The 22,111-nt window shown below is 43.6% G+C and overlaps 1 protein-coding gene across 2 annotated transcripts; it reads left to right on the forward strand.

Moving 5' to 3' along the window:
- Window positions 1–101: 101 nt before the first annotated feature.
- Window positions 102–20,459, forward strand: suclg1 (succinate-CoA ligase GDP/ADP-forming subunit alph). Of its 2 annotated transcripts, XM_020496104.2 has the most exons (9): window positions 102–225; window positions 3,040–3,140; window positions 4,872–4,988; window positions 5,148–5,360; window positions 5,519–5,576; window positions 6,910–6,993; window positions 10,004–10,155; window positions 17,067–17,255; window positions 19,955–20,459. In XM_020496104.2, exons 1-9 carry the CDS (start codon window positions 192–194, stop codon window positions 19,979–19,981), a joined length of 975 nt encoding a protein of 324 aa, XP_020351693.2. In that variant the 5' UTR covers window positions 102–191; the 3' UTR covers window positions 19,982–20,459. The 2 variants fall into 2 exon arrangements, with proteins under 2 accessions (XP_020351693.2, XP_031693483.1); XM_031837623.1 differs by lacking the exon at window positions 4,872–4,988.
- Window positions 20,460–22,111: the final 1,652 nt, after the last annotated feature.

Below are 22,111 nucleotides of genomic sequence, written 5' to 3' on the forward strand. Positions count from 1 at the left end.
CTCACTGGTTGTACTAATTTTGTCAGCGACTTAAATAATTGGTATAATGACAACATATTTCATTGGTATCTCGGTTGAACAAGTCCAAACATTTTTGCAACACATTTTTTTAGTTGGGCATATTTATAGTCAGCCCTTTGCCTTCTACGTTTAGGTCCCTAGCCTCCGGTGTCATTGGTGAATGACCGGAGATGTCGCATAGTAGATTGTTTGCCCGGCTGCTCTGTAAGTAGAACAACATATGTGTTCTCCTTAAAAGTATTCAATGTTTAGTTTCTGGTAAATTAAGTGCTTCACGGAGCACGTTTTGCACGGGATTTGTTGGTTCTTGCTCACAGGGTAGCCATGGCACTCAGCCCTCGTACATATATACTGGCTAACTCTTTTAGCATGCTGATAGCGCATCAATTTCCAGGCCACAGTCCGAACTACTGAACTTTGACCGTGCTTGTCCTTTAGGCATCATGTTTAGCATGTCAATTCTATAATCGAGATTAGGACATGTAGTTAGCTATACTGTAACTGTCATGTAGTTGTTTTGGTAGCTTGGTAAGCTAATGCCACCTAACGTTAACGTTACTCACCCATTGTATTGTACGCTGCAACCAGCTAGTAAAGCTTTCCATTTGTGATTTACATCTCTTTATATGGAAGTAGCTACAGGCTGTTGGTTGCAGTGTTGGGGGAAGCTACTAGTACTCTGAAGAGTTAACCAAGCTACCAATTATTTCACTCTGAAAGAAACAGCTTTAGTATACCTTAAATTTAAGAAATGGTTTACTTAAATGGAGACTCCTATCTCCATCACTAGCTTCAAGCACCAGCTGTCAGACCAGCTCACATATCACTGCACCTGTACATATATAATATCATAGATGATATGTTAACAGAATGTGTGATTTAGTGTAACAGTATAACTTTAGACCGTCCAGGAAGCCTCTGCACATAAGTCACCCACGAAGGATCGATACTCATCGCTCCACTAAAGCCGCGGCCCTTGCAGAGCAAGGGGAACCACTACTTCAAGGTCTCAGCGCAAGTGACGTCACCGATCGAAACGCTATTTAGCGCGCACCACCGCTAACTAACTAGCTATTTCACATCCGTTACACTTGACCTCCTTTTCCGCATCAACCAGTGATCCGGGTCAACAGCATCAATGTAACAGTATAACTTTAAACCGTCCCCTCGCCCATACCCGGGCTCGAACCAGGGACCCTCTGCACACATCAACAACAGTCACCCACAAAGCATCGTTACCCATCGCTCCACAAAAGCCGCGGCCCTTGCCGGGGAACCACTACTTCAAGGTCTCAGAGCAAGTGACGTCACCGATTGAATCGCTATTTAGCGCGCACCACCGTTAACTAGCTAGCTATTTTACATCCGTTACATTAGCATATTAAACACAAAGCTGTTTAAAGTGAGACTTAGGCAGGTCTGATGCAGTGATGCCGAAAAATAAAGGAAATGATTGACTACTTAACCCATTTACTTTTCTCTTTGCTAAAAAAAGTACTGACGTTTTAGTAGTTAGCTACACTGCCACATGGGAAAAAAATGAACTGATGACAACTCTAACGTTGCCTATATTTGAATTTAGTTCAACTGACGTTACCACCAAGATACTGCAAGTTGAATTACATGTAGTTCACTACTCCAACACTGGTTGGTTGGTATGAAACGACTTAAGTCACCCATCCATTCCGTCTCTTCTCTTTACTCAATTGTTTTTAGCATTTCATTTCTCTACAATAGCAATAGGCTAAGGCAATGCTCCATTAACCGTTACCGGATAAGTAAGTTCATGTGTGGCATAGGACAGATAATTTTCGACCATCCTTAACTTGGCGATACGTTTGGCCGAATCGAGAACGAAGATGGTATCGTTAAGGTTGGTTTCAAATTCTGTGCTACGCCAAACAGCTCCTATCCTGTAACGGCTAACGTAGTATCACATTAGTAGTATCACATAAACCTGTTATAATCTGCTAGCTACACATTGACCAGCTCATAGAAATAGCATAGATCAAAAGCTCATAGGGTTCTTGGCTAATTCTGTGGACCAGCTGCCCCTGAGCAGAAAATAACCTTATCAATAACCTTATAACGTTAAAATAACCTTATCAATCAGTAGCCTATCAGATCCTATCAATGTTTTTTTAAATTGATTTTCTGCCTCAGTTTAGTTCAATGCTCAACACAAATGGAGGACAAACAACAACATGAAGTGTTAACCGTTAGCTAGCAAACGAACGTTACATGCAACCATGATGTTGCCCTCAGTTTAAGCAAGCATTCATGGCCAAATAGCAGAATTTCCACTTCCACTTCTGAGTCTCACAAATGTCTGTAGATTACTATACACATTCATGGTCATTTGTTTTATTTCCCTTATTTATAACTTGCCTTTTGTGAAATAATAATCTCACCATGACTGTCATACAGAACTGCACAGACTAATGCCATTCATAGGCTTATTTTGGCGGGTAGGAGCATTGGGCCAGTAACCAAAAGGTTGCTGGATCAAATTCCCGAGCTGACAAGGTAAAAATCTGTCTTCCTGCCCCTGAGCAAGGCAGATATCCACACCTGGGGAACAGTAGGTTGTCGATTAAGGCAGTCCCCCACACCTCTGATTCAGAGGGGTTGGGTTAAATGCGGAAGACACATTTCAGTTAAATGCGTTCAGTTGTACAACTGACGAGGTATCCCCCTTTCCCTGCCTTTCAATATCAATCATGAGAGAAAAGGCACAATGGGCAGCAAAAACACGCTATATAGACCACTATGCTTGGATAATGTATGTGTGTTTTACTGCTGACAGTTCTACTGTAACTTTTGGAACATAGGTTCTGGGCCTATCAGGTCTGTTTGATTTAAAGTAATCAGAGGCACATGTGACAACAGCTCAGGCAACAACCCTGGACTGTCTCCTAGATGGCAATCCTTCTCCCCTTTCCATCATGACAATAGAGTTTTTTGGAAATGTCACCTGTGTGTGTGAAATGTCACCTCTCCTTCTGTCTCTGTTTGCAGTGCAGCAAAATGGAGTAAGGAGCTGTTATACTGCTTCAAGAAAGAACCTCTACATTGATAAAGACACCAAGGTCATTTGCCAAGGCTTCACAGGGAAGCAGGTATGTCGGCTACACAACACCTGGTCGACACCGGCTGCTGTCTGCATTCAACTGGGTTGTGTTCATTACGGCACCCAAAGGAAATCTTAACTTTTGCAACTGAAATTATTGAAAATTTGCATTTCCTATTGAACAAGTCCAGGTAGTCCCTCTGTCTGTCTGCTTTCATCCGTTTGGTGCCGAATGAACACAACCCTGATTGGGTTATCTATTGACAGTGAAACACAATAACCCAATCAGGGTTGTCAACAGACATAGTTGACGATCTACCTACAGTAGCACAGTAGCTAGTTTATCTGCAACTGAGCACTTTATCCCCAGATAAATGACAGCATAATCTCGTTCCCCAATATTGTCTTAGGTGAGGATGGTAGGCCCAGACAAAAGAAGAGTATCGGCATCATTGTCCAACAAGCGAACAACTCTCTCCTCTTCCACCTTGTAGGTTAATACCCCCCTCCCCCTCCAACAACTCTTCATCAACTTAATATAGGGTTATTAAATATAGTTATTCTAATGAATACTCATGCTAATTAGAAAGGGCTGAGCAATGACTCAAGTGTTGCTGCTGCTGCACACTGACTTTCCTCCGTGGCTTGATAAGCAAACCATACTTCAAATTCATTGTCCGCTCATTAGTGGATGATCGCTAGGACCGCCACCACCGGAGAAAAGAGCAAAGTGAGCAGACGTTGCATTATAAATGAACAGAGGAAGAAAAAAGATGAGACTGGCGGAGGGAAGAAATATTGAAATGTAAAGATATCTGCGTTGCGAGGGGGAAAAAAAGTGCTGGCTCAGTCTTTCCTTTCTCTTTACTGCTGGTAATTATAGTTTTAACATTAGGGTCATTGATTTGGACGTGTCGTAGTTGGCCCTCGTAGCCACTTATCTATAGCGTTTCTAGACAGCCTCTGTAATTATTAACTGAGAAGGCTGATGGAACTTGGCAGGTTGAATATTAATAATATTACGACACATTATTGGACTCGGTGTCCCTGAAAAAGTAAAGTTGGGACTGTGAGTGATTTAAAAAGAAAAAATGCTTTTTTATTGATGACCTCTTGAAATACAGAGACATGGCCATTGATTATGGTCGTTTAGTGTGCCTGAGTTGGATTTAAACTTATTGTATGTGATGCCAACCTAAGCCCCTTTCACTTACATGCGAATCCTAACTTACATTTAAGTAGAATTTTTACTTAGTTTCCCATTGACCTAAATGCATGACTAAGTGACAATTCGACAAAGTCTAATACCTGAATATGATTTACCAAATCTCCTCTCTGACCACCATTCACATAGTCCTTGATTTACCTGCTGTTGTACCTAGTCTTAACATGCTGGCAGTGTCCGTGTGCCCATCCACGTCAGCTTGATTCCCGTGCCCCCTCCCTCAGCGGGTACTGGGCACCATTCTGCCCCGTTGATTAATGGTGGATGGCAGGCCTGTTCTCCTCATTCCCTTATACCTGGCTTTAATGATATCTCAAGGTTTGCGATTGGTGCCGCAAGTGACCTGGACAACTCCCCGCTCCATCTATCACAGTCAGCCGCTGCCTCCCATCCCCTTGGCCCTAATCCTTTGAACTGACGGAACTCCACGATATTGCTTCCATCTTACAGATCTGTAATCAAACATTGAAGTGGGCTAAGGTCAAGTGAGAAACGACTGGATGGATTGGGACTAGCTGATTCTCTCTGATTCTTCCTCCTTCTCTCCATCTCTAGGGGACGTTTCACAGCCAGCAGGCAATTGACTATGGCTCCCGGCTAGTCGGTGGCGTATCCCCCGGCAAGGGGGGGAGGACACACCTCGGCGTGCCCGTCTTCAACTCTGTCAAGGAGGTTAAATGTGTTCCGCTATTTCTTGTCTCTGGTCTAATTCAGCCCTAAGCGAGACCTGGTTCTCAACTGAATTGCCTGGTTAAGAAATGGTTAATTAAATGCATACATTGATGAATAGCAAGCCCTAAATTCACCATGTCCCTCTGTCCGCACCTACAGGCGAGAGAGGGCACCGGGGCAGAGGCCACAGTGATCTACGTGCCCCCTCCATTCGCGGGTGCCGCCATCATTGAGGCCATTGACGCCGGCATGCCCCTGGTGGTGTGCATCACAGAGGGCATCCCCCAGCAGGACATGGTTAAGGTCAAACACAAGCTGCTGCGCCAGAGCACCACCCGCCTGATCGGCCCCAACTGCCCCGGAGTTATTAATGTAAGAACACACATATATATATATATATATATACACACAAGCTGCTGCGCCAGGGCACTACGCGCCTCATCGGCAGCAACTGCTCTAGAATGATCAACGTAAGAGGCTAGAACACACACACACTTTTGGTATCAACTTTGTGTTTTCCTATTTTGCAGCCGGGAGAATGCAAAATCGGGATCATGCCGGGCCACATTCACAAGAAAGGAAGGATTGGTGAGATATTCTTGCCTAACTCACTTCCATTCATCTCAGTGACTCATTGAATAAAATCCGCTTTTACTTGGCAGCAGTGTCATAATGATGACAGACCAACGGCTTGTTCTGTTTCTTATGGAAAGTTACCAGTAAGTTAGAGATCCCCACGATACATGCTTCAGTCTCCAAAATGACGTGTGTAGTTGAATCGGGAGAATGAGTCAGAGAAGGAGAAAGGACCCATGTGGCTATCCACGCTAGTTGCTCGGGCGAGCGAACAAGCGGTTTATTTTCTTCACTGTCTCACGGCAGACAGTTTGAGAAGATGTCAGTGCTGCGGCCCTGTAGGCACTAGGCATCAGACGCAGCCATGGCAAATGTTTCTCCAGGTGCATTGGAGGCTGGTGGGAGGAGCTATAGAAGGACTGGCTCATTGTAACGTCTGGAATGGAATTAATGGAACACTGTCAAACACATCAAACATATGGAAACCACATGTTTGACTCTGTTCCTTTTTATTCCATTCCAGTCATTACAATGAACCCATCCTCCTCTAGCTCCTCCCACCAGCCTGCACTGGTGTAGTGATGGAGTGACTGCTGGGGAGCTGCATCGCTGCACTGACATCCTCGACCACTTGCTGCTCATTGCAAAGGCATACAGTGTGCGTCCCTAATGGAACCCTATTCACTATAGTCTATGGGGCTCCAGTCAAATGTATTGCACTGTATAGTGTTGGGTTTGACATTTTGAACATTGAGATATTAAATAGATGATAGAGAAGAAGCCTTGAATAGAAAGAGTGGGAGAGAATGGGATTTATGTCAGAAGTTAAGGGTTCTCTGTAGAAAGCCAGAAGGCTTTGACATGTGTTTGATGGAGGAGAGGAGAGCGACGTGTTGATTTAGGGAAGACAGATGGATATCTGTGGATTAGGTGAAGGAGGGGTTGAGGTCAGGAGGTGAGGGGTGAGGTCAGTTCCCCTTAAGGGAGTAATCATGGTTTAGTATCTAGTTACCTTCTTCATGTTGGGCATAAACTAAGGATTGGAGAGAGGGAGTGTCTTAAGTAGGATGTAAATAACTTTGATGGAGAGAAATGTACAGCTGTATAGAACCTTTGGGAAGAATTAAACTTGGTTAAAGCATCTCTAGTGTCTGTGGGTTATTTACTCTGGACAAATAAGAACCTGGCAATAGGGTGCAATTTGGGCCGCACCCATACAGTATAAATACAGGTCCTTTTCCATATTTACATGCATTCTTCCTCCTTACCGCTCAAAGAAGGGGAAAAGGGAAGGATGCTTGTTAAGAGAATTGGAACTTGTCCTCATTCTCTCCTTATCTTTCAGGCATTGTCTCAAGGTCGGGAACTCTCACATACGAAGCTGTGCATCAGACTACACAAGTTGGCCTGGGACAGTCTCTCTGCATCGGTACGTGGGACTAAACGTTATGATATAAAGATACTGCAAATTTATAAACCATCGATATACAACTTTGATGGGGTGGGAGCCACTAACACATCTGAACTGATAATGATGGGGGCCTCAGTGGCTCGCGGGTCTGCGTACCCACCCATGCAGTCAAAGCCGGCCCTAGCTGAGAGCCCAAAGGGACATTTCAGCGGAGAGAATATTCTTAAGTTTTAGAGTAATTTAATGCAATTCTACACTATGCCATGAGAGAAGTTTTTTTCTGCGGGACTACAAAAAGGTCTGCTAGTTGTCCACCCCTGGTATAGACAAAATACAGCGCCTTCTGACAGAATTCAGACCCCTTGACTTTTTGTTACGTCACAGCCTTATTCTAAAATTGATTAAATCCTTTCCCCCCCCTCATCAATCTATACACATTACCCCATAATGACAAAGCATATATATATATCACTGATATCACATTTACATAAGAATTCAGAGACTTTACTCAGTACTTTGTTACAGCTTCTTTGGCAGCGATTACAGTATTGAGTCTTCTTGGGTATGACGCTACAAGCTTGGGGACACCTGTATTTGGGGAGTTTCTCCCATTCTTCTCTGCAGATCCTCTCAAGCTTAGTCAGGTTGGATGGGGAGCATTGCTGCACAGTTATTCTCAGGTCTCTCCCGAGATGTTTGATCGGGTTCAAGTCCGGGCTCTGGCTGGGCCACTTCAGGACGTTCAACGACTTATCCCGAAGCCACTCCTGCGTTGTCTTGGCTGTGTGCTTAGGGTTGTTGTCCTGTTGGAAGGTGAACCTTCGCCCCAGTCTGAGGTGCTGAGCGCTCTGCAGCTGGTTTTCATCAAAGATTTCTCTGTACTTTGCTCCATTCATCTTTCTCTCGATCCTGACTAGTCTCCCAGTCCCTGCCACTGAAAAACATCCCCACAGCATGATGCTGCCACCACCATGCTTCACCATAGGGATGGTGCCAGGTTTCCTCAAGATGTGACGCTTGGCATTCAGGCCAAAGGGTTCAATCTTGGTTTCATCAGACCAGAGAATCTCGTTTCTCATGGTTTGAGAGTCTAGGTGCCTTTTGGCAGACTCCAAGCAGGATGTCATGTGCGTTTTGCTGAGTTGCTGCTTCCGTCTGGCCACTAACATAAAGGCCTGGATTAGTAGACTGTTGCAGAGATGGTTGTCCTTCTGGAAGGTTCTCTCATCTCCACAAATGACTCTGGAGCTCTATCAGAGTGGCCATTGGGTTCTTGGTCATGACCAAGGCCCTTCTCCCCTGATTGTTCAGTTTGGCTGGGTGGCCAGCTTGAGGAAGAGTCTTGGTGGTTCCAAACTTCTTCCATTTAAGAATGCTGGAGGCCACTGTGTTCTTGGGGACCTTCAATGCTGCAAAAAATGTTGGTACCCCTCCCCAGATCTGTGCCTCGACACAATCCTTTCTCGGAGCTCTACGGACAATACCTTCAACCTCATGGCTTTTTTTCTGCTCTGACATGCACTGTCAACTGTGGGACCTTATATAGACAAGTGTGTGCCTTTCCAAATCATGTCGAATCAAGTTGTCGAAGCATCTCAAGGATGATCAATGAAAACAGGATGCACCTGAGCTCAATTTCGAGTCTCATAGCAAAGGGTATGAATAGTTATGTAAATAAGTGTTAAGGGATTTTTTATCAATGACTAATTATGTATACATTTCAATCAGGACTGACTAATCAGAATACCATTATGTTACTGTATAGATGTATGAATGTTCTTTTTAACCTAGTACTGAATATAATGTGTGTAATTACAATCAAGAAATATAACAATGACTGTCTGTTCCTTGGTAGAAATGAATGAACTTATAGTCAGACTGGCTAGAATGCTTATCTACACAGGCAGACCTTGGCTCGGTCGTAAATTATCTAAGTAGGGAGAGACGATGCGGGAAAGTTTGAGAACTATACAGCCTTTGTACCAGGGTGAAGAAGAGACGGGACAGTTCGAAAACTAATGACGTCATTTTCAGTTTATAACCTGTGGTAAACTGTATCATCTTCAGTACTCTCGAGAATAAACGCTGCTGATTGATTTTGAGACTGGTCTTTGTCCATTTTATGCAAATAAGAGTCTTATAAATTCTTAGGAATTGACAATGTTTAATTTGAATTGGGTATTAAAACATATAGGAATTTAATTCCTGTAACAATAAGGTATTGTTTTTTGTTTTTTTCAAATCCATTTAGAAAAACTTGGTTTCACTTTGCCATTATTGGGTATTGTGTGTAGATTGCTGAGGATTTATTTTCTCTATCCATTTTAGAATAAGTCTAACGTAACAAAATTTGGAAAAAGTCAAGGGGTCTGAATTCTTTCTGAAGACACTACACTAAGTTTACAAAACATTAGGAACGCCTGCTCTTTCCATGAGACTGACCAGGTGAAAGGTGTGATCCCTTGTTGAATGCTCCTTGTTAAAAACAGGTTAAAGAAGGATTTTTAAGCCTTGAGACAATTATGACTTGAGGGTGAATTGGCAAGACAAAATATTTAAGTGCCTTTTGAACGGGGTATGATTGTAAGTACAAGGCGCTCTGATTTGTGTCAAGAACCGCAACACTGCTGGGTTGTTCATGCTCAACAGTTTCCCGTGTATCAAGAATGGCCCACCACCCAAAGGACATACAGCCAACTTGACACAACTGTGGGAAGCATTGTAGTCAACATAGGCCAGCATCACTGTGGAATGCTTTCGACACCTTGTAGAGTCCATGCCCTGACGAATTGAGGCTGTTCTGAGGGCGAAAAAGAGTGCAACTCAATATTAGGAAAGCGCTCCTAATGTTTTGTACACTCAGTGTAGTTATTTTTAATGCGTACATAACACTTTCCTAGTGACATATTAAATCAAAAAGAAAAATGACAAGTACATTGTACTCTATGCCTACGGTCACATCTGACATCCATCTTATGGATATAAGCAGCGTAACTGTGTTCTAATGGTTTGTGTGGTTTTTGTTCAGGCATCGGTGGGGACCCCTTCAATGGGACAAATTTCATCGACTGCCTGGAGGTGTTCCTGCAGGACCCCAAGACTGACGGCATCATCCTGATCGGCGAGATCGGCGGCAACGCCGAGGAGAATGCTGCCGATTACCTCAAACAGCACAACTCTGTAAGAGGAGACACACACATTAACATGCTACCAGACTGTTAACACTTTGTCAATGGTCCACCAGAGCTTTCGTGAATCATCCAGACCCTTTTGGAAAGATGAGTGGTTCTGTCAGGTACTCCCTTTCATCGCTTTGATTCTGCCCTCAGGAGGGCACACCCAGAGCCCCCAGTTCCAAAACTTGTTTGCGAGTGGACACATTTCTACTATACTTCTGTGTACCGGAAGTCCTCACAAGAATGGTAAACTAACTAAAATTCAGAGAAGTGAGGCATTTTGCCGGTCCTCACTTGTAAAAAGGCTATTTTAAGGTTAGAATTAGTGTTAGGGAAAATAGGATTTTCAATAGGAAACAATTGTTGGTTCCCAAAAGTCCTCAAGACACTGTGTATTTCCACCTGCTAATGGACCTTGGGTTCTGGATAGGCTGAGGGTGTGAGCTAGAGTGCATGTACTTCCAGTGAGGGAGAGGGTTAGGGTTCATGGTGCAGAATACGGCACACACCTTTGATTGACACTTTCCAGGCAGGTGTGGGAGAGACTGACGATTGGAGCATGGCTGGTGAATTATGCAAGGCTTGAAAAGTGGTTAAGTGCCTTTCAGCGCGACAGTTATTGCCAAGTGTGTGTGTTGCCCTCTAGATTTGTCAAGACACAGAATTTTGATTGAGCAAGGAGATTTTTGTGACGCGTATGTGTGCACACTATGCAGTTTGTCTGTGTCAGGTGTTCGGCAGATAAATATGAATTTGATGTGCTTTCTGCTGCCCTAATGCATGCAAATCTCTCTCTCACCACCCTCTGTGTCGGGAGAACAACTCTTTGGCTAAGGCCAAAATGGCACCCTATTTCCTAATAGTGTTCTTCTTTTGACCAGAGCCCTTTGGGCCCAGGTCAAAAGTAGTGCACTACATGGGGATTACAGTGCCAGTTGGGACGCAGCCTCTCTCCCTTCCTCATGTACAAACGGCTCATCCAATTTGAGCGTGTAAGCCGCGGGTAGTTCTCAGAAAGTCGATTGGTGTTCAACGCTCCACACAGAGGCAGCAGTTTAACCAAAGCCTGAAATTGTTTCATCTGGGCTGCTGTTCTATCAACGTTGAGAAATGAAAACACTGAATGCAAAGCCAGCCCTAAATTGACGTTCCTCTCTTTAGATTCTCATTGAACAATTCCATGCATCAGACATTTTATTTTCTAGGGTTGCAAAATGTCGGTAGCTTTCCAAAAATTCACCGGGTTTTTCAGAAAACTACAAGTTATAACTAAGTTAACCATGTATTTGCCAAGTTAATTATATCCAGCTCAGGGCTCCATCTATGCATTTGGTTTGCTAGCTAAGTGGCAAGATCCATATTGCCTAAAAAAAAAAATATGTTGTGCTTCAAAAATAAATACTAAATGTATTTATTTAGAAATGGAGCTCCCTGTGTGCACTTCCAGTAATACGGTATGAAAATCTGAATACTCTCTAACACAAATACTATTGTCAGTATTGAATTTTTTAATCTACAACATGCACACAAATACATTTATTTTACTCTAATTCGTCATAAGATCAGCTCGGCATATTTTCAGACACTTAAGAGAATCATACATGAAAAGTACAATACAATTACACTTGGGAATAGGGTGCCATTTGGGACTCTGATGAAAAGTAGAATACAATATCACATTGGTATGCCCTTACCAGTATAGATTGACATTTCAAAATGATCTCTTTCTGCACAGATGAAAAACCTTCAAACCCATCAATCTATTAGTTACAGCAGACACATCATCCTAGTTGCATCCCAAATGGCACCCTATTTCCTATATAGTGCACTACTTTCAACCAAAGCCCGGGCCATGGTAAAAAGTAGTGTGGTAGGGAGTAGGGTGTCATTTGGGACGGCTCCTTAATGAATTTCATCACACTGGACAGATTACAAATGAGGGTTTGGTGTGAAATACGCAGAGGACATGATCAATGAACGGTCAGGCAACATTACATGAATTGAACGTTATCTTCCTGGAAGAGATGTATTAGATGTCCCCTGGGTGCATCCCAAATGTCACCCTATTCTCTGTATAGTGCACTACTTTTGACCAGGGCCCATAGGACTCTGGTCAAAAGTAGTGCATTATTTAGGGACTAGGGTGCATTTGAGACGTCGCCACTGTTAACGACGGCCTCGTATCGATTCCATTACGGAAGACAGGGCAGACAGCGGAGCTCTTGGTCTTAAATAGATTTTGAGTCAGTTGACATTTTGATACATAGACATAAGATAATGTTACTTAAGCCTTATGAAAACACGTTATTACATCTAGTAAATTCTCATAAGTTGTACAACATTTTACCTGCATGTTTTAAGTAATTTGTCTATAAATAAGGTTGGCAGAGGTTTGGTTGTGCTGGGTAAAGACTGTTGAAATAGGGTTGGTATAAAGCAGTGATCACCAACCTTTTCTGAGTCAAGATCATTTTCCCAGTCAAAAAGAAGGCAGAGATCTACTTCTCAGATTTAAAAAAAAAAACATTACTTAACTTATGTTAACCTAATAAAAACAGTTCTGTAGGAATGAGGTTTGTGTAGTAGGTCAAATACATTATCGTTTTGTAATGGTGTTGAAGTCTCCCTCTGTTCATTCTTTTAAAAGTTATGAAATCTCACGTAGGCTAGTATCAAACTTTGCTGTGGCCGGGGTTGTGAAAGCTGTAGGCACGATGTTTTGAGACAAATTAAATGGTTCAAAATGGGATCACTTTGCCTACCCGATGCGCAGGGCTTCTGAATCAAGTGTATCTTCCGCCAACAGCGCAAAAAATAAAAGCACGCCTTTATCATTCATTGGCCTTTCTACAGACATTTTTGGTGATCGACTAGAAATGTCTTGAAGATCGATCAGCCATTTGGTGAGCACTTGTACACGATTGACGTTTAGGGGATGGAGATCAAATTGTCGAATCAGTCTTTATTAAAAGTGTAACACTTGACACAATGTGACCAATACAAGGAATGGGATGGATTAAAAATAGACAATCAACTAATTTACAAAAGAGGAGCTTTAAAAGGGAGATCTATGCACCCAAAAGTTGCACTGATGTTTTTCATTTCGCAGAGCTAAAATTAGTACACACTTTAGAGGTCATTGCATGGCCTACATATTAAAACTATTCCTCTAACTGTGGGCTGCATTCCAACCTGTCTGTTTTAATATACTGAACAAAAATATAAAGGCAACTTGTAAAGTGTTGGTTTCATGAACTGAAAAAATAATAATAATAATTGCACATTTATTTACATCCCTGTTGGTGATTGTTTCTCCTTTGCCAGGATAGTCCATCCACCTAACAGGTGTGGCATATCAAGAATCTGATTAAACAGCATGATCATTACACAGGTGCACCTTGTGCCGGGGACAAAAGGCCACTCAAATGTGCAGTTGTCACACAACACAATGCCTCAGATGGCTCAAGTTTTCTTATGACTTTTCTTTAACACTTTTTCTCTCCATTTATGTGGTGTCCAATTGGTAGTTAGTCTTGTTCCATTGTTGCAAAGGTCGAGAGCCATGTTGTCCGCCAAAACACAACCCCGCACTGCTTTTTGACACACTGCTCGCTTAATCCGGAAGCCAGCCGCACCAATGTGTCGGAGGAAACGCCGTACAACTGGTGACAGTGTTAGCGTGCATGCGCCCGGCCCGCCACAGGAGTTGCTAGAGCGCGATAGGACACCCCGGCTGGCCAAACCCTCCCCTAACCCGGACGACGCTGGGCCAATTGTGCGCAGTTTTCTGTTCTCGGCCGTCTGCGACAAAGCCCGGGAGGCAGATGTCTCAAGTTTTGACTACAGAAATGCCCAACAGAGCTGTTGCCAGAGAACTGAATGTTAATTTCTCTGCCACAAGCCGCCTCCAACGTCATTTTAGAGAATTTGGCAGTATGTCCAACCAGCAGACCACGTTTAACCACGCCTGTCCAGGACCTCAACATCTGGCTTCTTCACCTGTGGAATCGTCTGAGACCAGCCACCTGGACAGCTGATGAAACTGGGTTTGCACAACCCCAAAATTTCTGCACAAACTACTGGAGAAGTGCTCTTCACTGATGAATCCCGTTTTTCAACTGTACCGGGAAGATGGTGTCGTGTGGGCAAAGCGGTTTGCTGATGTCAACGTTGTGAACAGAGTGCCTCATTGTGGGGTTTTGGTATGAGCAGGCATAAACTACGGGTAACCAACACAATTGCATTTTATTTATGGTCCTGTCGCGAGGATCTGTACACAATTCCTGGAAGCTGAAAATGTCTCTGTTCTTCCATGGCCTGCATACTCGCCAGACATGTCACCCATTGAGCTTGTTTGGGATGCTCTGGCTCGACGTGTACGACAGTGTGTTCCAGTTCCTGCCAATATCCAGCAACTTCGCACAGCCATTGAAGAGGAGTGGGACAACATTCAGGCCACAATCAACAGCCTGATCAACTCTATGAGGCAGAAGGTATCTGTGACCAACCGATGCAGATCTGTATTCTGTATAGATTTTGGCTTAATTTATTTATTTCAGTTGACTGATTTCCTTATGAACTGTAAATGTAAAAAAATGTGGAATTATTGCATGTTGTATTTTTTTACATTTTTATTCTGTGTGAGTCACCTTTACAGAAGGTCTCATTCTCTTTTTTTTCTTTTTGAGACTTCTAAATCCCACCTAGTATTATTCCGTCTCCATGCATTTGTAAAATTAAACGGCTAACTAAGACCGAACACCGTTGGGCCCATGCTTTCCAATGAGACAGGTGTAGAGTATTTGGCAGCTAACCCTCCGTGAACACTAAACGTATCCTTTAATCCCTTTTCATTTTATCCTCTGACTCTTAGCCCCTGCTCTTGCATTCTCTCTCTCTCCTAGGTGCTTTACGCATGACGCCAAGCCCTTGTAATTCACTAACACACTCCAATTGTTGTCTAGGAGGGCAGAGGAGTGATTTTAGAAAGAGGTGGGGAAGCAGACTCATTCACATCTAGTGTGTGAACAGGGGGCCTCGTACATTTTGTAATTGTCTGTTTGTCTTAATCTGACAAGATTGAGGCTCTACCCTCGAGCATACAGCAAGGCTTCCCCCTTTCGAAACAACCCCTGCCTCCTGCTCCACCCCTCCTGTGGGGGAACGAACTGAAGAAGAGGTGGGGAAACAACCTTCTCCTCCTCTTCTCTCTCGTTCCATTACTAAAGTAATGCATCTCCCCGGTTAACAATGGAGGACAAAGGCGGTGGGAACATTCAAATGCTAATTCTCTTGTTATGCACCGACTTCTTCTCTGAGGGAAGACAAACATTAATTGACTAATTACAGCCTAACATGTTTAGGTAGATTTAAGTGTTGATACACACGGGGATGGTTCATTTTGTCAAAGTTGTGAATTCATTAGGACGGGACAAGCGAGTGCCGGAACTGGAGTCTTGAGGGCCTAGCTAGAGGAACGGCATTGGGCTTGCATTGATGAATCCAGGATCAGTTTTGATTTGTTGATCATAATGAATAAGATTGTATGGACAGGGACAGGCATTGTGAATAGAGATTCTGAAACTGAGGTGGCCATCCCTCCACCTGGAGAGCTACTGAATGTTCAGGCTTTTGCTCCAGCCCTGCTTCAGCTCGTCAAGGTCCTGAAAAGCAGCTGAGTAGTAGATTCAGGTGTGGAACAAAAGCCTGCAGGACGGCATGGCCACCCTCGATCTCACCCATTTTAAAGGGGAAAATGTTGGGCCACCTTACAAGAGGAAACATTCACCTCTAATAATTAGAATCGTCTCGGCACCTTTTTTTCCCTTGATTGCAGTCATATTCCCCCGTTCAGTGAACATTTGCTTTCAGAGCCATCTCTTGTTAATACTGTTGTTAGCCAGCTTTTTTTTTTTTTAACCTTTTTTAAAATTGATTTTCTTGGCTGAGAGACGAGCGGATTGGCTGCTCTGCTTAAACAATTATCCAGTGTCTTCAAGCGTGTTGAAATGAATAGGAGTCGTCTTGCTGTACCTACCTGCCAGTTTCAGGAGCGTTCCATTTGGAACGCCTGTGTTGAAATGGTAGAAGTGAAGTCAAGCCATAGGCAGGAGGCCCACCTTCCCTGGCTTGTCGGACAGTTTGTTTGACACGCCGTGTTAACGCCTCTGAAGGATACGGAATGAGGGAGAGAAAGAGCGCGCAAGAGAAAGATGGAGGGAGAGCCTTATCACAAGGCAAGTACCCGAGAAAGAGCATCTGAAGAGAGGCCTGGATTGTGTTAATTTGGCAAAAAAAAATACCGAAATGGGTAGTTACGACAGTACCTGGTCTAATAGGAAACGCTCATTTTTCGCTACCCATTTCAAAATGTTTTCCTTCGCGTGCCCTAATGAACAAGCCCTACCCTTACGTCTTTCATCCCCAGCATGATGTTATTCCTGAGTGTGAAATATTAGCTCTCTCTCCCCTCCCGCCAGCACTGGAAGATTATCTCCAATGTTGAATTTAGCCATCCATCAGGACGAGCTGAGCGGATGGGGCCAGAGCTAATCAGTGTTCCTTGTGACTAATTACCTGCTTCTGCAAGAATGAGATCATATGAAATGGCAGGGAGGGGTGTGTGTGTGGAGGTTGTATGTGTGCCCATCCACGCTCACACCCATGCAATTTAAATGGTCTCATTGACTCTTTCACACACATCTGGACAGAGCATGTAATATCGTATTGACATGAATGTGAATAAAACATTTACTGTACACTATCATCTGTTTTACTAATAATGTAAGATGGCTTCTAAGAATGCCTATTTAAGAGTGGCTGTTAAAAGGAAGACATTTTGTCTGTTTTGCAGCATCTATTCTGTTATTTGTCTGAGAATACAAGAGTGACTGGGGCTCTTTCTCTCCCCCCCAGGGAGCGAATGCCAAGCCTGTGGTGTCTTTCATCGCCGGGCTCACTGCCCCGCCGGGCCGTAGGATGGGTCACGCTGGTGCCATCATCGCAGGGGGCAAGGGCGGAGCCAAAGAGAAGATTGCCGCCCTACAGCAGGCGGGCGTTGTGGTCAGCATGTCCCCTGCCCAGCTGGGCAGCACCATGTTCAAGGTGAGACTAGAGATATGGATTAAAGAGCTCATCTCTCTTTTCCATGGTTCAAGAGCCCTCTAGCCAACTCTATGGGTGAGACCAGTAGAGAGAGAACATTTGTCATTCAGTGGACCGTACCGTTCTCGCATTGCAGTTGGGGAGGACGGCAAAAAGGGTTACTTTAGTCCCACATCCCAACTCTGCCTCTTCCCTCAAATATACTAAAAAACTACGAACTAAACAGAGTTTACTGTTGGTTGAGTACATTTGCAGTTTTTTTCTACTTGAGTCTGTTGATGTTTTCAGTGTTTGGGTTCGTTAACAAGCAAGGTTGTGGGACTTGGGATTTAACTTTTTTTAATACGTAATAAACAAAAGGCAACAGCGAGGTGAAAGGGGGAAATGAATAACCATGGCTGTTGATGCCGGGGCGGGCAATTTAGCTCCGCTGCTGCTGCCTGTTTATTTCAATTTATCACCGGAGGACGGCAGTTTTAACAAGACGTATAAAAAGTTAAAGTGTGTATTACACCCATTCATCATCTTGTTCTTTCATTACGAGCGAGCACAGTGTGGCAAACCCGAACACACAGATATGGATTTGTGCGGTGGTAGCACTGTTTTGGTTTAATTCATAATCATTGCGCATAATGATGAAAAACTCTTTCCCGGCCTGTTAATTTCCCAGCCCATTGTGTTCATACGTCTCTGTTAATCTCATTGGCGGCTGCTGTAATCGGCGTAATAATACACACGACACACCAGAGCAAACAAAGAAAGTAGTGCCCGTGGGGGGTAGTTTGGTTTGGTATAACATGCTCAGCTCTCAGTGCAGTACAATGCCCAACCCTTTAGTGTTTTTGCTTGGTCAGTGAAGCTCCCCTTGTGTCCACACCTAGATTCAAGAATTTGTTTTCTTTCAAATACTGTAACTGCGCTAGATTAAGCTTGCTTGTCACCGATAGAATAGATCCAAAAGTGCAAACTCCACTCACCTAGCATTCTACGCAGACTCTGTCAAGCCCACATAAACCTCCATTCACCCATGTGTGCTGCTCTCTCCATTTTTCACTCTTTCTCATGGCCTCCCTTCTTGACAAAATGTCCCTGTCGCACACCAGCACTCTTCATCCCTCCCTCTCTCCTCTCCTTCATCCTGCCCTCATCTCTCATCTTGCTCCGCCTCTCCCCTTCTTTCTGTCTTGAGCACCTTTGACACTCTCCCCTCCTGACTATTTGTCACACACAAGGACGATCCTTCTTGCATCTCTCGCTCGCTCTCTCGCCCTCTTCAAATCTAATTTTATGTCACATGTTTTGTAAAAGAAAAACTGGTGTAGACCAACATTGAAATGCTTACTTTACAGGCCCTTCCCAACAATGCATCGAAAAATAATGACACGAGGAATAAATCCACAATGAGTGATGATAACTTTGCTATATACATGGGGTCCCGAGTCGATGTGCAGGGGTACGAGGTAATTGAGGCAGATCTGTACATATAGGTACGGATGACAAGGCAACAGGACAGGTAATAAGCAGTAGCAGCGTATGTGACGAGTCAAGCGTAAGTTTGAGTAGCTATTGGTAAACTATTTAGCAGTGGCTTGGGGTTAGGAGCTGATCAGGGTCCTGTCGGGACCAGACTTGGTGCATCAGTACCACTTGCCGTGCAGTAGCAGACAGAACAGTCTCTGAGTGGACCCTTTTTCCATCCTTTGCCTCCTTTTATCCATCAGAGAGTGCCTGATTCCTCGGGGCCACCATGAAGCCCTAACACAGCCCCGCTCAACCCCATGTGCTTTCTCCTCTCTCGCTCTCTCTCTCCTCTTTCTCAGAAAGTCAAGGGCCTTACCTTGATCAGCGCGTACAGATCCACTTAACCCATCCCTTAACACTCCTGAGCATTACATTACAGATGACACATGCACACCCCGCCAAGTTGCTCTAGCACTGTGTCAAAGTTGAGTGTTGAGCCGAAGTAGATCTGTTCAACCACTTGGTGGCAGTAGACATCCAGGTATTTTAAAAGTAAGGCCTTTTCCAATGGGCAGCAACATGCATCTGTTGTTGCAGACCTGATAAATGACATTTGCATAAAAATAAGCTTTTTCCTCTGTGAAATTGGAAATTCTAGGAGGAAGGGAAGGAGAGTATTTGTTCTATCGTCCTTCCTCTGCTGATATTTAGGAAATGGTGTATGTAAATGGTGACATCCCATGCGTGATGTTCTCCTTCATCCTTTTGGTTATGTGCTTTCACATATTTTTCGCTGTCATGCCTATGGATCTTGATGCTTTGGTGTGAATATACATGTTTTCTGTGTTTGGACTATTCCACCCTGTATATGAGCCTTGCATATAGCGCCTTATTCGGTGTGTAAGGTATTTATCTTTGCATCTGAAATAACAATTCTGAATTTATTTGTACTTATAAACTCTTCATTAATCCCCGATGAGATAAATACATTGTCTACATCCCAAATGGCACCCATCGGGCTCTGGTCAAAAGTAGTGCACTATGTAGGGAATGGGGGTGCCATTTTTGACGAAGACATCCCCCCCCCCCAACCCCCGGGAAGAAAGGAAAGTGCGTTTTTGGATACTACTAGCACCCATCATCCCCCACCCCTGTAGCTTCCAGATGTAAACAAACTGTGTGAATCCACATGAATAAATCATCTCTCTTTCCCCCCTCTGTTCTGTCCCTCTCCACAGGAGTTTGAGAAGAGGAAGATGTTGTAAATGGCGAGAGGCAACACCCCCCCCCCCCCCCCCCCCCATCTCCCTTAACGAAGCCGAGCACCCTGATTTTGAGGTCGTACTGCCCTCCAGCGTCCTACAACTTGCAGACCGCCCTCTCCTGCAGTTCAGTTAAAACTACCATTGCACTCTCACTACGCAGTATTTTTCATTTCAGCTATGAATTCATACCTTTACACGAGAGTAATTATATCAGTATGTCTTGATGGTGTCTTTTTCAAAACATGATAACATGCTTGTCGTAGACTTAAGTAAAAGTGTCCTTTAGAGGACAGTTATTGCCATCCGTAATGGTAGCTTTTGATGTGTCTATCTTAGTTTGACTATTGAGGGATGCCATGGTAACTGAGGTGGTCTGGTGTCTGTCTTTCTACTACTCTCCTACTGTAACCAAGTATTCCATTACAACGTCTGTTCTCACTGGCTATACACCTGAATAAGAAAATATTTCTCAAACACAGTTTTGGTTGTGGGTTTCATTTTTATGCTGGTCTCTCGCTCTTTTGCGCGCACACACAGGTTGGCATGACAGTGTGAACGTGTTATTGGTTTTATGAGGTATGGATGGTTCTGCTAAGCTTTACAGTGTAAAAGCATTTACATACAATGCCTGTTTGGAAATGGTATGTAATACTAAACTATATTTGGAAGATGTTTTTCTTTTGTTCCAATTTGAAAAGGTCTCCACTGAACTGAATTCATCCAATCACACTCCCCCGTCATGCAGTGTCACTCCCTGGTGAGGCCAATTAGGAGGCAGTGTATATACAATCCAGGGATTTCAGGTGCTATAATAGAGCTCACATGTCACCCAATACAGAATTTGCATTTGCACACTTATTCTCTTTGCCTCATTGGAAAGGGAAAGTGTGTAGGAGGGCTTTTCTTGGTCCTAAAGTATAATTGCATTGCTTCATTACATAATGACAAATGTTGAAACTATACCAGATGAAAATGTTAATTCCTTCTCAATTCACATTTCATAACTGCTCTTGGAGCTGTGGTGTAAGGGATGAATACTAAGGCTGTGTTTACAGAAGCAGCCCAATTCTGATTACCCCCTCCCCCAACTAATTAGTTTTTTGACCAATCATATCAGATCTTTTGAGATTTTACATTTAGTCAAAAGACCAATCAATGGAGGGGTTTATGGGCTTGTTTGACAGTGCAGGTGCCTACAAATCCCCTTGCATCATAACTACTCATTATTTGTAGATCAGCCTGGGTAAGCATTCACCATAGTAGTAATGTGTGAATCAGGCATTACATTTTGATCATCACAGCCTCAGTCAATTGGCCCACTTTTAGGCTACATTCAATTAATGAATTGTGTACCTTGTCCAGACTAGTAGAGCGTACAGTAACCTTCAGAAAGTATTCATACCCCTTGACTTATTCCACATTTTGTGTTTCAGCCTGAATTCAAAATGGATTAAATCTTTTTTTTTCACCCATCAACATACAATATCCCATAATGACAAAGTGAAAACATGTTTTTAGAAACTTTAGCAAATGTATTGAAAATGAAATACAGAAATCTCATTTGCATAAGTATTCACACCCCTTTGCTATGCCACTTCAAATTGAGCTCAGGTGCAACAAAATGTGATCATACTTAAGATGACACTACAACTTGATTGGCTTCCACCTGTGGCCAATTCAGCCCAAACCCAGTGCATGCTTTGCAGGCACATGAGAAGGAAAGCGAATGGAGAGGACTGGAGGGAAGATGCTCTCAAAATCTTGGCTCCTGGAGGAGACACTTTTCGGAGGTGGGCAGGATGATTATGAGATGGGAGTTACATTGGGATACCACTGTGAAGTCTGGAGAAAAGGAGTGTTGGGACAGGGACGCAGAAAGGTGGATTTCTGAGGAAGAAAATAATTAGGAAAGCAGAGGTTGGATTTCAATTTGAGAACGGTGATCAACATGGAGTTGGGATGTTGAGTGCAAACAGTGAGCAAGAACAGGTTCTGGAGGTGAAGGAGTGTGAGTTAAGTGTGGAGCTCGGAACTCAAAGGACATGAAGAAGAATCTGGTCCAGTAGGAGTGATATTTTTGGAGAATGTGGCTCCATTTGTGGTTTCAGGGTGGATGAGAAAGGAGTTAGG

The sequence above is a fragment of the Oncorhynchus kisutch genome, linkage group LG12 (genome assembly GCF_002021735.2).
Source record: "Oncorhynchus kisutch isolate 150728-3 linkage group LG12, Okis_V2, whole genome shotgun sequence".
In the NCBI taxonomy this organism is placed as follows: domain Eukaryota; kingdom Metazoa; phylum Chordata; class Actinopteri; order Salmoniformes; family Salmonidae; genus Oncorhynchus; species Oncorhynchus kisutch.